The sequence below is a fragment of the Pinus tabuliformis genome, chromosome 2_1 (assembly GCF_031772625.1).
Source record: "Pinus tabuliformis cultivar Carrire ecotype Pingquan chromosome 2_1, CPIR1, whole genome shotgun sequence".
NCBI classification, from domain to species: domain Eukaryota; kingdom Viridiplantae; phylum Streptophyta; class Pinopsida; order Pinales; family Pinaceae; genus Pinus; species Pinus tabuliformis.
In genome coordinates, this window is record NC_142299.1 from 38,073,293 (window position 1) to 38,090,894 (window position 17,602).

At 32.4% G+C, this 17,602-nt stretch overlaps 1 protein-coding gene across 4 annotated transcripts; it reads right to left on the reverse strand.

Annotated features, from left to right (window-relative positions):
• Positions 1 to 11,354: 11,354 nt before the first annotated feature.
• On the reverse strand, positions 11,355 to 17,054 carry LOC149198660 (putative cytokinin riboside 5'-monophosphate phosphoribohydrolase LOGL10). 4 transcript variants are annotated; one of them, XM_089402102.1, is made up of 7 exons: positions 15,930 to 17,054; positions 15,497 to 15,594; positions 15,316 to 15,346; positions 12,654 to 12,753; positions 12,107 to 12,177; positions 11,841 to 11,984; positions 11,355 to 11,662 (listed from the first exon to the last, which is right to left on the reverse strand). In XM_089402102.1, the coding sequence occupies exons 1-7, from the start codon at positions 16,068 to 16,070 to the stop codon at positions 11,552 to 11,554; spliced, it is 696 nt and encodes a 231-aa protein (XP_089258228.1). In that variant the 5' UTR covers positions 16,071 to 17,054; the 3' UTR covers positions 11,355 to 11,551. The 4 variants fall into 4 exon arrangements, with proteins under 4 accessions (XP_089258228.1, XP_089258229.1, XP_089258230.1 ...); XM_089402103.1 differs by having other exon boundaries at positions 11,355 to 11,644; positions 15,930 to 17,048; XM_089402104.1 differs by lacking the exon at positions 15,930 to 17,054 and adding an exon at positions 15,823 to 15,921.
• Between the last annotated feature and the right edge of the window lie 548 nt (positions 17,055 to 17,602).

The following is a 17,602-nucleotide window of genomic DNA, read 5'->3' on the forward strand; positions in this document are numbered from 1 at the left end:
TACTTTTTATTTCATTCTTTATACTTGACACAAATCATATTAATTAATTAAAATAAATCCACATAATTATACTATTAAAAATTAATAAAGTAAATTTAACCATAATCATTAAAAAAACAAAAACTTACTTAAATATAAGTTAAGATTTTGATTATTCAACGAAAACCAAATATAAAATAACACATATTTGAATGTATAAATTTCTAATCAAAAACATGATTTAAACCGACAAAAATTTCTTCAATTAAGAAAGTTTCTAATTACAAAATAGAATACAACTACACTAAAAGTGCAAATACACATTTAATTCCCTTTAACTCCACTTTTTCCTTGAATCAATTAGTGAATATTGACTAATATTTGGTGTGAAATGTTTGTGATATTGAACAATTGCTATGAGGTAGCAAACTTGGAAACAATATAATAGGAGGGATTTAATCCCTTGGAATTTACAAGGCCCACAATATGGCCCACCACATGAGAGAGTAGAAAGCCTCCTACATGCACGGGGCAACTTTCATGTCATACTACGAACCTCATCTCGATGTTTAAGCTATATTGTGCATCTATTATATTATATTTAAAAAGGAATTAATAGTATTTATATTATAATGGTATAATGGAAGATAGGAATGTAAATTGGGTTTATTTATGTATTTTGAGAAATAGTTAATATCAATATTAATATTAATGGAAATAGAGTAAGGTGTCTCTATGTGTTCATAAGCGTGTGGAGAGATAGTTCACATGAATTACATAAAAATATTTATGTACAAAAAATATTAAATTAAATTTAAAGGAGGCGCAACAATAAGCCATGGACAAGTCATCATCTTCTAGCATTAGGAAGTAAGTATTTCCAATGTGAAAGATATGATCTCAAGGTTCCTAGCTCTATTAGTTTAACCATTACCCATATAGAAAACCATGGGTTCTCTTAATCCTAGGAACTCAATAAAGATAGATTTGATTCAATATAAATTGCAATTTTTTTTATTGGAAATGCTTATGTAATACAAAAATGGACATCGTCTATGTTTGTTTCAATTTATCTATGAATAAACCATGTGGGTATAAGCTATAATGGATGATGGGAATGTAAATGGAGTCTATTTATGTACGTCTAAAAGTAGCTAATATCGTAATAATATTAATGAAAATACTGTGAAGTGTCTCTATGTGCACATAAGCATGTGGAGAGAAACTTCATAGAAGTGACCTCTATAAAAAAATCTACATACAAAGAACAATAGATTGAACTTAAGGGAGGCGTGACAACAAACCAAGTGGAGATGGAAAAGTCATCATCTTCTAGCATTGCAAGGTAAGTATTTCCAATGTGAAAGATGTAATCTCAGGTGCTTGGATCTATTGATTTAACCAAATACCCACACACAAAACCATGGGTTCTTCTAATACTAGGAACTCAATAAAGATAGGTTTGATTCAATATAGATTACAATTTTTGGATTGGAAATGCCTATGTAATACAAAAATGGACACCACCTACGTTTGTTTCAATTTATATGTGAATGAACCATGTGGGTATAATGTAGCTCTATGCATTTCAATGGCAGTAAAATGTGATTTTCAAGGATGGATTCAATATAGGCTATAAATTATAGGCGATTAGATTGGGGATGGGGGTAAAATTTTTATCTAAAAATGATTGAAGGAGAGAAACGTAGAACAATGGAATGTGAATTCATCAAAGAATTTTTGTCATGGGTTTGGAGAAGCCTTAAAAATATCTATGGGTAGTGTGGGGAGCTTGAAAACCAGTAATGGATGCCAGGGTCTATGTTCATGTCCATTATGGATAGAAGTGTTGGATGAAACAATTTAGGAACAATGAAATTAATGCAATATGATTTGAGAACTAGGGGCAGAACCTATGGTAGATTTGTAGGCCACTATGTGACCCATAACAACATGGCCACTCATCCTTGAAGACGTCATTGCACAAGTGCTCCTTTAGGAATATGATAAGTGGATCATTGACTTAAGAAACATCAACATGGATCCTCCCTTTGCATAGGGGACATTTAGTAAGATTTACGATGACACCTATAATGGAAATGATGTCACAATGAAGATCACGAGAGGTCAAATAATAATATAGAGAAATCCCCAACCTTGGAGAAACAATTTACACATGAAGTTAAGATGTTGACCACTCCAAAGCATTTAACTTCAAAATCATTCTATTTCGAGGGACTCCTCTATCCCAACCCAGCATAACAATAAATATTATAATGACCAACGTGGTGTAAACCTATCTCATTTCCACCTAGTAGACATTGAATTTGAGGCCTTATTCCATTCAAAGACCAAGAGTCATAAATGCAAAGACTAAAAGGCATGGGACATGTCTAGAAAGACAATATATCGATTTAAATATAGATTAATCTTCAAAGAAATTACAAGCATATTGGTGGACTTTGTATTTTTCATCTAATGCTAACATTGCCGAGAATAACATGCAAATTAGCCATGTCAAGGTCATGTCACATATCTAACCAATTGAACAATAAACGATTTCCTTTTAAGATAATTAAAATTTATTTCTAATTCTAAAGTTAAACTTAGAAAAACAACTTTACTTTTTTACCATTGTTTAGAAGCTAGAGTGTTTTGACTTCATAATGATTAAAATATAGAATATTGGAGGAGAAAACAATAACAACTACTAATAGAGATTCATCTCAACCCTAAATTTTTAAGCTACACAAAAGGTTTGTGAATGGTTTTTTCTTATACATTTAGGGTCTTAACATAACTAGAGTTAAGATGGAATTCCATTGTTTGAGGCATAGATGAACGCTAATTTTAGTAAATAAATATATAGTCAACAAATCCCTTTATTTTATAGGTCAATATTAAGATATTTATTGATTGGTTGAGTGGTAAGTGGGAAGTCATCCAATATTGTATCAAACATATGTCTTATCACTTGAACTGAATGATACAAGTACAATTATCATAGATATGAAACTCTAATTGAATTTTTGACAATATGGGTCAATCAAGAACTTGACAAAACCTTCATGGGAATCCCTCCAACACCCATGAAACTTGGATCATAGTAAAACTATCCTCATCCCTAAAATGCTCATCAAATACTTAGTAGATTTTTTATTAGAAAAAATGTCTTTTTGCAATGAGATTAACTTGTTCTATAAGTTTGGGACACTTACTATGCAAATATTTTATTTTTAATGCTCTAAAGTACCTCTAGGCATAATGGAATCTTACGTGTTAAAGTTCAAATGACTAATATTTAGTGGTTTAGATAGGGCATAAATTCAAACCCTGACAAATTTAGAGTCTTAGTTAAGTGGGAGAATTTAGAGTTCTAGTCAATTGGGAGAGCTCAAGTTTGAAAGGGTCTCCATGTTCACATGGATTGTGTTAATGTGGATGAGGTTGAAAAATGATTAAGGGGGATCAAATAATTGTGAAAGAAGTTGTAGGAGTGGACAACAATTTTGGATTAGTTTAAAATTGTTTCTTGAAAATTTATATGATAAAAGTTGCTTCTAAAAGTGTACTTATGTAGACATGGGTGTCAATCGTATTAATATGAAAATAGCATTACATGGCTTAAAATATTAATTACAAAAACTTATTTTGACAATTTAAAATACAGTTAATATTAAAAATAAAAAAAAATTCACATCCACCTCATAACAAGTACATCCATCAATCATTTCTTGGTTTAAAATAGACTATTTTAAACACTTTGAAACATTATATTGAACACATCACATCTCATGACCAAATATGGAAGTAATAAATAAGTTTTACATTTCTTTGTTTAAATAAGACTATTTTAAACACTTTGAAACTTTATATTGAACACATCACATCTCATGACCAAATATGGAAGTAATAAATAAGTTTTACATACGTGGATAAGATGCCCAAATAGTGGCTCCTTTATCTTTATTGATTGGTTGGTAAAATATGGATTGTGTCACTCTCCATTAAGGTTCAAATCCCTAAGAATTCAAAGCATTCCTCTCTAGTCAAAAAAATATTTGTCCATTGGTACAACATGTATGGTATTATTCTCTTCCAAAGTTCCAATATGTAGCAATTTCAAAAGCATGTTCATTATACAAAATTATTAATGAAGAGGTACAATGAAATGACATTAAATTCCATTTAGATTCAAGCTCTTGAAATGTATCATGTAAAGCATACTCTCATTATCTTTTTTAACTTATATTTAACATTGATAACTATTAAATAATTTGTACATTTAACACGATTTCAAGACTTGTACATCTAGTTAATCATATACAAATAAACTTTTCCCTATGAAATAATGGCATCCAATATCCACTTTGCTACACAATATTTAATGTTGTGATAGGTGGTATAAAGGTTGTCAAATTTGAAATCATTTCAAATTTGATGGCCTCTATACCATCTAGAACAGCACTAAATGTCACATTGCAAAGGTGCATAAGGCTCATCTAAAATAACTATCTAAAAGGGGTGACATATGTGTCTACCATATGCTTCTAAATATTGGGTTGTTGACATGTTCCCTTTTGTTTAAGAAGGACAACATCTAAATCAATCAATCACGTTTAAGTTATTCAATAGTCAAATGGCGACCAATATCTAGTTTGCTACACAATGTTTGATGTTGTGGCAGGTGATTTAGAGGTTGTCATATTTGAAACCATTTCATATTAGATGGTCTCTATTATATCACTCGTTGCACCATTAAATACCATGTTGCAAGGCGCATATGGCTCATCTAAAATAAATAGTTAAAGGGGGTGACTTTTATGTCCACCATATGCTTCTAAGTATTGGGTTGTTGACATGTTCCCTTTTGTTTAAGAAACACAACATCTTAAGTAATAAAAGATTTTTAAGTCATCCAATAGTCAAATAACAGTCAATATCCACTTTTCTATGGAGTTTTTAATGTTCCGGCAGGAGGTATGGAAGCAGTGAGATTTAAAACCATTTCAAAGTGATACTTTTTATCCACCTTTTCTATGGAGTTTTTAATGTTGCAACAAGTGGTATGGAGCTATGAGATTTGAAACCATTTCAAAATTGATACTCTTTATGCCACCTACTGCAACACTAAATACTAAGTTACATGTGTGTATAAGGCTCCTCTAAACTAAATAATTAAGAGAGTGACTTTTATGTCTACCATATACTTCTATGTATTAAGTGGTTGACATATTTCTTTTTCTTTAAAAATTACAAAATCTTAACTAATCAAACAATTTTAAATTATTTAGTAACCAAAATGTAATTTTAACTTTGATAAATTTCCTATTGTTTAATTTCTTTAATATTTGGACTAAAAATTTCTTTAATATCTAGACTAAAAATCAATTTAGTTATATCCTTAGTTTTTTAGGTTTTCTTTTTTATTCAAAGAATATTTACATTTTTATGGTCTTGACCCCTTGTTTTTTTTTGTCTGACATTGACTTGATTATTAATTTTAAATTAACTTTATATTATTTTATATAACTCATTCTAAATCTAAATATTTGACTCGATACCTAACCATAACTTAATAATTGATTTAATTTTAATGTAATTTAATCTAAATATTGTATTTTATATATTAAAATATTATTATATATTTTATTTTAATTTATTCAATTTTATTCTACTATATTTATTTATATTTTAATTAAAAAATTAACTTAGTCTTAATCTAAATATTTAACTTAATAAAAAAAATTGACTTTTGACATTCTAAGATCTTTTAAAAAAAATAGTTGTTTATTATAATGGTTAAAAATATTAATAATCTTTATGTTGGTCTTTCTATTTAATCTGGTGTTTGATTCCATTAAAAATATTAATGATCTCTACATTGGTTTTTGTCATGATCTGATTCCATTATAAATATTAATGATCTCTACGTTGGTCTTTCTATTTAATCTGTGTCATGATCTAATTCTCCATCTTGTCCTCACATTGTCCTCACGATGAACCACACTAGGTGGTTCGAAAAGACTTCTCCATAAATTATTTCTAATGTGATTTCTTTGAAAAGATTTCAAAACACATAAAATATGGATCACATAAGCCTAAATTCAGTTACTAAAATACTTTAATCTCATTAATAAAACTAAATACAATAAGAATAAATTACTCTCCAATTCAAAAAATTAAATTAATTTTAAATATAACATTACTTTGTCCACTAGCATTGTTTATTTAGATATCAATTTATTGGGACTACCAAAAGTCGTTATAGCAAAAATACTTAAATCATATTGTTGATAATGAAAATAGATTAAACACCATTAAAAAAACCTAAATCATCTCTAATATCTTAAAACTTTACAACTATACCTTAAATTTCCAAAAATTTCCCCTAAAATTTTATCAAAAATCATACCAAACTCCACCCCGTTAAAATTCGGCATTTGCACGGCCCATTTACAAACGTAGAGGAAAAACAAATTATCATTACCGTGATGTTCCACTAAAAGATAAATGTGATAACATGTAAAGTGGACTGACGTCATTCTAATCAATATTCATATTGAACAACGCCATCTGTTGACGCGTAACGTCCATTACATGTATTATTTTAAATAATATTAAATTGTTGGCCAGTAGACTGTCACCCATCAAAATTGTCAAGAAAAGTATTGATGTGAGACTTTCTGGCAGAACCTGAGGCTCAACCAGTGGACTGCCGAGGAGAACACCGACCCCATATTCCAGAGATCTATACGCGGCACCTTCTGGCCAACCAGAAAACTCCGCTGCAGCCTGCAATCATTTACACGTTCCAGTTGTACATTGTCTTCGTGGTTCGTCGTTAAAACCCACTCACATTATCTTCTGATAATAAAATAATGAGTTTCTTCCATTTATTCTCCGTGCACCAGAGTTTAACTCAGACACCCAATGGCGAGTTGCGACTCTGTCTCTGCTCACCTTGTTGTTTTGATCGCCTGTCAAGAAAAAAGAGAAACAGAGAATAGGACGTGGAGTTCAACTGAAATAATGCTTTGAGTCCATGTGATTGACAGAGAACAGTCACCGGTACAACCCTCATGACATCAAGCAAAACCCAAGAGACTGTAGATATGTTCTGACACAGAAAGCAAGGATGCATGTGATCTGTCATCACAATTATTCTCGTGCAATCGAGTGAGAAGGATGGGAGAGATGTTTGTTGTTATTTATTTTGGGCGTTAGATGTTTTGGAGATTTTAGTTGGAATGCGGTGGAATATTTTTTTTAAATTAGAGTGAGAAGGATTTGACAGTTTTGTTATTTATTTATTTAGGGCAATAGATAATAGATAGTTTTGCAGGGTGAAATATTTTTTGTTAATTATTTGTTGGTTTGAAACGTAAATGAAAATTCCATGTGATTTACGTCGAAAAATTTCTCATTAAATTTATATGGATCACAGAAGCCTCAATTCAACACTATTTTGGTTTAATCAGAGTGAGAAGGATGGGAGATATTAGTTGTTGTTTATTTTGAGCCTAAATGTTTTGGAGTTTTTGGTTAGAATTAGGTGAAATATTGTTTGTTATTTAAAATATGTTTTTGATTATATATAGATCTCCGATACCTTTAGGCCTTTTTGGATCTCAGGCAATTTCACTCTGCACTATTCACAATCTGGTTGCACAGCCATGTTAATGTGACTTTTCAGACTATACTCATGTATTTATATGAACATTTGTTTATAATACTATCAAGTTTTTTTCGTATTGAAAAAAAAAATAGATCTCCCATACTACAGAGAATTCACAACTCAAATTTGTGATTTCAATTTTTTACATTTGGATAACAAAGAATTCACAACTCAAATTTGTGATTTCAATTTTTTACATTTGGATTACAGAAAATTCACAACTCAAATTTGTGATTTCAATTTTTTACATTAAGATCACAGAGAATTCACAACTCAAATTTGTCATTTCAATTTGTTTCACCAAATTCTAAATATTTTTGAATTAAAAAAAAATGCCCAAATCAAAATTGTTTAACAGTGAAAACTTGTCTGACACTACTCAAATTTGTGATTTCAATTTTTTCAATTTTATTTAATTTTTTACCAAATACTAAACATTTTTTTAAGTATTTTTGACTCTAGAAAAACAAAATATCAAAATTTCTAACAAAAATTTCTAGCAAATAGAATACGGATTTATCTTGACCTGGGGCACTGGCAATCAAAGTATCAAAATGTCTAACAAGTAGAATACGGATTTATCTTGACCTGGGGCACAGGCTAGCACTCGACTTACTTATTAGGCACCTGTGCTACGTCTTAAAATATAATAGTTTAAGATTTGTACTTTCTTTCTTTTCAAATACTTCGTCTGTTTTCGAACATTCAATTTAGGGAGATGATAAATGTTGACCGGTAGTGAAAAATAAGTTGCGAGAGTAACGCTAGGATGGCATGATAGCGATTTTTTTGGATTTTTTTATTAGAATTTGGTGAAATGCTTTTTTAGTGAGATTGAAATGTTTTATTATTTAAATTGTATTTATATTGTGAAAATGAGTTTAGTACTATAAAAATCTAATCTGTGGATAATTGGATTATGTAAAATAAATTCTTTGAAATTATGATTTTCCTAATTTCTAATTAAACTTGAAGTAAAACATAACTAAACTTGAAGTAAAACATACCCTAGAAAACCAAAAAATCACCTAACTAAACTGTAATTACTAAAACAAAAGTAAAACATACCCTAAAAAACCAAAAATTCACCTAACTAAACTGTAATTACTAAAACAACTGTAATAGCTAAACTGCAATTACTAAAACAACTGTAATTGCTAAGACAATGGCTAACTGCTAAAACAAAACAATGACATGCTGCAACTTGCAGTCTTTGAAACCTGTACTTCCACATGACAATACTGTCTATCATTAAAACTCCTCGCAAACTTTTTCTGCCTTTCACAATATCCTCACCAATTCAAAGAAAGAGGTTGATTAAAACTCCATAATGTTGCAGGGGTACCATGTATATTATAAAATAAATTCATGTAGATTGTTTCTTGCATTTCGCGATGCAGAACCTGTCCATTGTGCGTGATTTCAGTTTTAACTCACTGCAACAAAGTACTTAGAAGTACTCTCTGAGAGGTCACACTCCTATCAGCTTTTTGCTGCCTTTCACCATGTTTATTTCTCACCATTTCAATGAAGTAGAACTGTTGGTTCCAAATAGACCTTCCAAAATACCATCTATATGTTGTGATGTTATTGTGAATATTATTTCCTGCATTTTTATGATGCAGAGCCTGTCCATTATGTGTGATTCAACTCACTGCAAGAGTGTTTAGACGGTAACCTATGTCTACCTGAGCAGTCACACTCCTCCAACCTTTTCTCTGCCTTCCATAATGTTTGTCCTCAGCAAATCATTTAAGTAGGACTATATCTCCAAAACAGACCTTGCAGGGATACCATATATGTGCTGTAATATAAATTTTGTATTGTTTCTGAGTTTGGGTCAGAAGCAAGGTGCATTTTACTGCCCAGTATGATAAAGATGTATAGCATTTATATGTAAGGCTGACTTGACTTTTTCTTTTCTTTCTCAGAATGCTGACAATGGCTGACATGAGATATATTATATATTGATCTAATATAATATTTAAAAATACAAATAAAATATCAACCCAACTCTGTGTAACATCCACCCTTACCAATCAAAATAAAGAAACAAATAAAATTCATAATATAGAAAAGAAAATTAAAGGAAAAACAATAAGCATTAATATTACACACACCAGCATGATTAATCGTTAATTCAAGATTTTTAGATGCCTAGAGATTTGTATCTCAATTTCTTTTTGACCTCTCTCAATACTTAATAGATCTGAAATTAATATGAATCTGCACTACTTAATACCTCAATTTCTTTTTGACCCTTCTCAATACTTAATAAATCTGAAATTAATATAGATCTGCACTATTTAATAACTTAATAGATCTGTAATGAAATTAAAATAGATCTGCACTAGTTTAACTCACTACAACACATTATTTAGAAAACAACCTGGGGACACCATCCATTCACAAATTCAATCATCACAATTCAACTGCTTAAGATATGATTGTCAACTGTATAAATAGACTGCAGCTATATTCTCACCATGGTTCGGTGTTGAGAAATATAATAATCCAAAGTTCGTAATTTTTTTTTTTCTTATAGCATAGCTGAGAAATGCATTGCATTCAATTAAGTAGGACTATTAGTTCCATGGACCTTGCAGGTGTAACTCGTATATTTGGGTAATATATTTGTGTATATTGTCTTCTGTATTTTTATAGAACCTGTCAATTGTGTGTCATTTAACTCACTTGGACACAATATGTAGGACATAATCTGTGTTCACTTAAACAGACATACTGGCAATTGACAAATTCGATCATCATAGTTCATCTACTTGTAATACGGCTGTTTAACCAGCACTGTATGAATGAAATGCAACTACAATAGCATGGACACATCCATGACCATTCATATATTGCTTCTTTATCAGCCAAGTAATATAAACTATCGCATTTGTTACATCCATTCACCGGGTAAAGCAATCGCACTGGGATTTTAATCCTACAAATATGGAAGGGAGCTTTCTATCAGACGTTTTCCTCGAAAGTTTTAAATGCTATACGATTCACGTGGCAGAACGTTCGATCTCTCTAGTTTATGCAATCATATTAACCATGGAAAGAACTATAACACTGGCTCCTGTCTTTTTCCTATCTGGGCAGACATGAATTTGAGTAGATCTCATGCAAAATGTGGCTGCAAATTGCCAACACTCCACAAAAGCACAGTTCACAGAGGGATTGGATACACAATCTTTTTAAGACTTCTTGTTTGTAGGATAAAGGATCTACTTCCATGCAGCGATTTGACCACCAAAATCTATAAAGATGTACATACTCTCACCACATACTCAACTATAGACAAACAGACAAACAAACATAGTAAGAAATTAAAGTTTTATCATACTCAACTACCAAAATCTACCAAAATCTATAAAGATGTACATACTCTCACCACATACTCAACTATAGACAAACAGACATAGTAAGAAATTAAAGTTTTATCATACTCAACTACGGACAAACAGACATAGTAAGAAATTAAAGTTTTATCATACTCAACTACGGACAAACAGACATAGTAAGAAATTAAAGTTTTATTTTCCATTCTTTTTAGGAGCTTCTGCCCAACTTTTCCAGCATTCACTGTGCTCTTGGGTATAGAGAAAACAAAAACATCCAACTTTTCCAGCATTCACTGTGCTCTTGGGTATAGAGAAAACAAAAACATCCAAAACACATTTAGGACACATTAAAAGATCAAATAAATATCAATGTCATATATTGCAATCATGTTAATGCCTGCAATAATTTGGCAGGCATTTGTAGAACAAAAAATTAGATTCCATGGAATAGCTCATTCCACATAATTTACAAATGTTGCAACAATGAATCATTCAAAACAAACAACAACTGCCTACAATTGGGGACCAAGCCAGGTCAAATTTATTATGAATGCAAATCAGAGGCTGCAGGGTATCCTAGTCGTTCAATTTCCCAGTTTCCTCGAGGAGCAACCGTGTCGTGTATAGGTACATATTCCTGCACAGAATATCCAAACTACAAATGTTTTTAATCCCCGTCACCAGAATATATGAATATATAACTAAAAGATGAGCAGTCAAAAGTTCTAATCCATTAATGATAACATTTTATTTTGGATACCAATCCCTGACCATGTTCTTTACTAGACACTGCAAACATCAAGCTAGAATCACTTCCATAACATTCTCCCTACCTCCATCCTGGCCATAAGTTCTTTTCCTGTTGGAGCAGACACAACAATATGCCGTGCAGAAGGCTTTATAAATCCCTCTTCAACACCCTTATCAAATAAGGCAAGCAAGCAATTGTAATAGCCATCAACATTAAGTAAACCCACCTGCACTTTCAGTAAGTTATGACTGATCAATACTCTCAATAATTGGCAATACTCTTGAAGATCAATGGTAAGGGTACTGAATGAACTCTAAAACAATTCAACATTAAACAGTGGATATGTACCGGCTTATCATGAATGCCTAGTTGTGACCATGCGATCATCTCTAGCAGTTCTTCCATTGTTCCATAACCACCTTCAATCAGCCAAATCTTGAAGAAATCAGGGAATGGAATATCAAAGGATTTGGAAGTTTTATTATAAATTATCTGCATACTGTCTCTCACCAGGCCCTAATCAATGCATATTTACCATTAGCATAGATTCATCGTAACCTTTGATCTATTAAACATAGAGAGATATACTTAACAAACAAACAACAAGAGATTCAAATTTCTAGTTACCAGGTATGATGGATCTATATCAATTTCATTTTAAGTTTTTTTACATAATTACAAATGGCCTGAGCTCCTTTCTTAACATTGATAATTGGACCTTCACATTTTATTTTCATTTTCATTTATTAGAATTACCTACCGTCATGGCACATTTCAGTGGCTATGGAGTGCACCTGGCTTCTCAAGGTGCAATTAAAAACTAAGCAATTAACAGCAAACCATCCTATTTATCATACCCCAAAAAGTTTCTTAAAAATGCGAAGTATCAAATCACCTGGAAGAGCAATAAAAGCATCAGCTTGACGAGCCATTTCGGCCTTCCTTTCATGCATGTCAGCAACAGTCTTTACTTCACCGACTGTATGACCAGATATCTGTGATATAATTTACCATCTCAAACAGTTTAGGTTGTAGGATCTTTACGAAACATCGTTAGAAAAACTATTTCAATTACATAAAAAGCCAGAATAGTCATGCCCATAGCATCAAAAGCACATCAATCAGTTGCAATATGCAAAATCCTAATCATCCAATTTCAGAGCAATCAGTCCTTGGAAAAGAAAACTAGAAGCCTTATGACAGAAATTTCACTGCAATACACTGTTCCTCTTAGCATGTTTGACTGATGTTATACAACAAAACATCAGGTTGAATAGGTCATTGTTCTTTATTTTATCTCCCTCTCTTATATCCTCTGTTCTGTTCTGTGTACCTTCTGATTAGCGTGATACTGTTCTGGTTGGCCTGGATTTAGAGAAGTTTGAGATAACTGTCCCATTTTCATTTTGGCCTGGTTTTAGAGAAGTTTGAGAGCGGTGTTCCATTTTCATTTTGAGTTATTTGTGTTTGAAAACATTTGATACCCGATCTTCTGAAACCTCAATAGGACTGATGTATCAAAGATGGACTAAAGATTAGTAATATGAGAAGGCCAGTAACCACTAATTTCCCAAACTGTTTGGGGCAGCAGATATAGACACCAATGGTTCAATGTCATTTAACATGAAAGAAAAGTTACTTGTAGATAAGAACAATCACTTGGTTGAAATTTTTGAAGTTAATTAAACAGAGAAAAAGGATGCTTCCCTTAATTTCAGAGTGACAGTTCCTTTAAGCTTCCATCATTTTCATTTAGCTTGAATTGCATTGCTTGTGAAAACCATGTAAACAAATAACGTTATCCTATAACAGAAGAGAAGATTCACTATCCTGCGATAAATTTCAGGGTGAAAGTTCTTTCAGGCCTCTATCATTTTCATTTAGTTTGAACTGCATTGATCGCAAATGCCATGCAGACAAATAATTGTATTCTATAACAGAAGACAATAGCTCCTATTCTGTCTTCAAAGGTCCTTAATCTAAACATACTAAAAACCTAGCTATACAATTACAACCAAACAGTTGAGGTACATTGAAAGAAAATTTGAACCAGAAGTACATAAGCAGTAAATCAATTATTATCATTGATTGTATATATCAAGAAATGGATGTGTCCTGACATGATGGTAACTAACTGACTAAACTTGTGAGATGCTCTTTCAGTATCTCTGCTTCCCCAGCTAAATAGATATTCATTGCTACTAAGGAAATGTGTTTAGATCTTGAGATGACTAGGTAAAGTATCCAATCCATGACTCAAGGAGAAAAGTCTGTCTCTCGAAATATAGGCTTAGACAAATCTCACATCTACCCTAGAATGTAAACCCTGTCTGATAGCTCCCACAGGTCTTAATTCATTTTTTATTAATATATCGTAATTGTCATATTTTCTTGACATTTCTTGTTAGGATATATTAAGAGTTTACAGGTTCAGTCTGATGCTAAGAGCAATGGTACATCACACAGGCAATACCTAACTTCACAAATAGTGTGATTTTATTCCTTCCTGTCGAAGGTTATTACCCAAATTCTTTTGTCTGCAATAGTAAATGAAAGTTGTGTATGGGCGCTACCCGCATGGGCCAGACAATATCCAAACACAAAGGGAAACTTTGAATCAGCCAAAATGGCTAAGCCTGCAGATTCCTACGGACAAGATAGAATTGAAGGTTTAATCCAGATAAGCAACCTAATAAAGATTTATTCCCATAAAGTGAGCTTGGTCTCAAGTTACAAAAATCTTCTATCTTCGACCTCACTCACAGCACACTTAGAATGTAAGCATATCTGTGTAAAACCCCAACCCTGCTAAGTTGTTATACATGTGTTCAGATCCAGACTATCTATTACATTGGTTCCTTCGCTCTAGGTTTGAATTATAACAACGATACGAAGTTCCAAGGGAGCTACTCTACATAAGAAACTCAATAGGAATAATAAATCTCGAAAGGAACTCTCAATAAGGTTTACTCCAAGACAAACAGAAATACCAACCTTTGCTTTCCAACCTGAAACTTAGATTACTCTCACCAAGACGAAATCAATGCAATAAAAAGAAAAATAAAACCATCCAATCTCCTCTTTGGCAGAACATCAAGAAAAATTGTCTTCAATTTTCCTAGAGTGCACAGGAACTGAAATAATTGGAAGGCGTCTCTTTAATTTGTCTGGCATAAACCCTTAAACATAAAGTAAACTTTAAGTCATTATCGTATTCCTAACACAGGTTTGGTATTCTTATTTACAATCACACATACAGTCTCCATGCTTCAACTGAGCTGAATCATAAGATCAAGGTCATCAATTTTACTCATATTTTCTCCAGAAGAGGCATTTAATATTTTAGGGTCATTCCATTACTTCATAGCATCTCTTTGTCAAGAAAACTAGAACGTCTTATACTGATCTATCTCAATGCTTAGCAATTCAGGAAAAAATTGCAAACCATCTCAGCAGTTTCGATTGAATTCCACACCCACAAAAAACTTCTTGAATAAATCCTAGCACATACTGAATATTTATAACAAGAACAGTCATGTAACAGAAGTGAATGGTACCTCAATAGGCATAAGGGCAGTAGGAATGACCCTGCCATGAAGCCAACAAGTAGACATCAAGAAACAATGGGATAAGGCAAAAAAGAGAAGCCAGTACAAAACTAAATGTGCCAAATTCAATTTATCTTTCTCTAAGGAAACAGAAAGCCCATTGCTAATTCCATTCCATTTCATCACTTACCCAAGAACATCACAACCACCATCGTAAACCGTTTGAGCAATCAAACCCATGAGCCCAACACTTCCCCCACCATATACAAGGTCTATTCTTCGCTCTACCTGTAAATATAAATAAAAACCCATATGAGAACAAAAGCTAAAAACCCATTCCAGAGACACCAACAAAACAGTAAAGCACACAACTACCCTTTATAAATGCCAAGACCAATGAGATAAACAATTGCATGAGAGTCTCTGTGATGCCCATATCACAGTCATCATTCCTAATTCAATTCTTCAGGGGGGCAGCTAGTTTATGACAAGATAATCAGTTGCAGGGGAACATACATATTCTACAGATGAATATATCATCAACATGAAGGCTTGCTACAACAATAGGGATTAATGAGAAACATAAGCAATTGGCTTAGGATCATGGAATCTTGGTATATTACCAATTCCTTGCCTAGATCAAGGGTAGCATCACTGAACGCTGTTTTGTTGCCAGAGCGGCTCCCACAGAAAACACATATTCTGTTGAAACGTCTAATGCTAGGCTCCATCTTTCTTCTTCCTCCAACACAATAGAGGCACATGAACCACCAAGGCCACAACCATGTACTGTGCGCAATGCCCAAACAATCCAAATTATATCAATCCATACCATGCATTTTAATCAATCCCAAACCACCCAAAATTATATCAATCCATATCAAGCATTTCAATCACTGGTTAATCCATCCATCCACCCACCAATCAATCAATCAATCAAAGAATTTGCACAAAATGCACACACGCAAACTACACTTCCTCCTTATAAATTCTACAACTCCTCCATGACAAGGTCATTTATGATCCCATATCCCACACAATCATCTTATATAGCCTCTAACTTCCTCCATGAGAAGCTCTTTCATAATCCCAAATCCCACACAATCATCTCGTTGTTATCAGATTCTTCCTTCCACCGGCCTCAGTGTTCCACGTGAAACCCACTCGCTGGTGCAAACTACCCTACGTAATATGCTGGCAAGGGTCACATATATATAGTTTAATTCGCTAGACAGCGACTGCACAATCTAACCCTAATTCTGATTTTTCTTCCCCCACGTGAAAACAAACCCCAACTAACCAAATCTCGAGCTTATTTGCAGTCTCGCCCTGCGTGCATAATTTTTTAACCAAATGGTTACTTTCATTTTATAGATTCGACACGTATGAGTATTCTATTTTCTTTTGACCATGTACCAACTACTATTTTTATATTTCTAATGGCGTACTTTTATTTCCGTCTGTTTTTTGTGCTGATGACGGGTGGCCTTGCAGCATAGATTTCCCACGACCAATCTTCATACTTTCTGTGATCCATCCACACGATGGGTCATTACAGTGCTCAAGGGTTTTTTGAATTAGTGACTTTTCAAAAAAGTCAGTGGCTCATCACCTCTCTGTCACATCATGGCGACATTCTACCAGTGTCTCCTCCACCTAATTGATGTCCAATGTTTCAGGCGTAGCCAAAAGTTTTCCAATTACAGGCGCTCTTGCATCATAACCTTTCTCGCTTCCACTTTGCAGTTGATAACAATTTTCCTTCGATAATAATAACAGTGGATATTATTTGATTGTTCTATAATTAACCCTATTTTTGGGATGTTACAATTCAAAATGAAATTGAAATATAATATCTATAAATGTTTAAAAAAATTAAAAAATTAAAATATTAATTTATTGTTAATTTCAATTATGTATAATAATAATAACAGTCACATCATTAAATTTATTTAATTATCTTTCTCTCTTTCCTATATTAAATTAGATAATTAAAATATAAAATACTTATATATGACATATATATTAATTTATTTTATTTGGTTACATTTATTTTAGGAGGAATCAAATTTTATGATTAAAATATAAAATATTTGTAGATTATATCAGAAAGAAAAAAAAAGAAATAAATAAATTCTTGATGTATTTTATGTAAAGCTTCAAAATAAATGCTCCCAGCTTCTCGACAAACCCCTCACTAAATAGATTATCCCAAGAGATAGCTGTCAGCATATCTGCATAACTTTCCCTTTTGTCTTTGAAGACCTCACATTTTAAAATGAAATGTTTTTCTGTT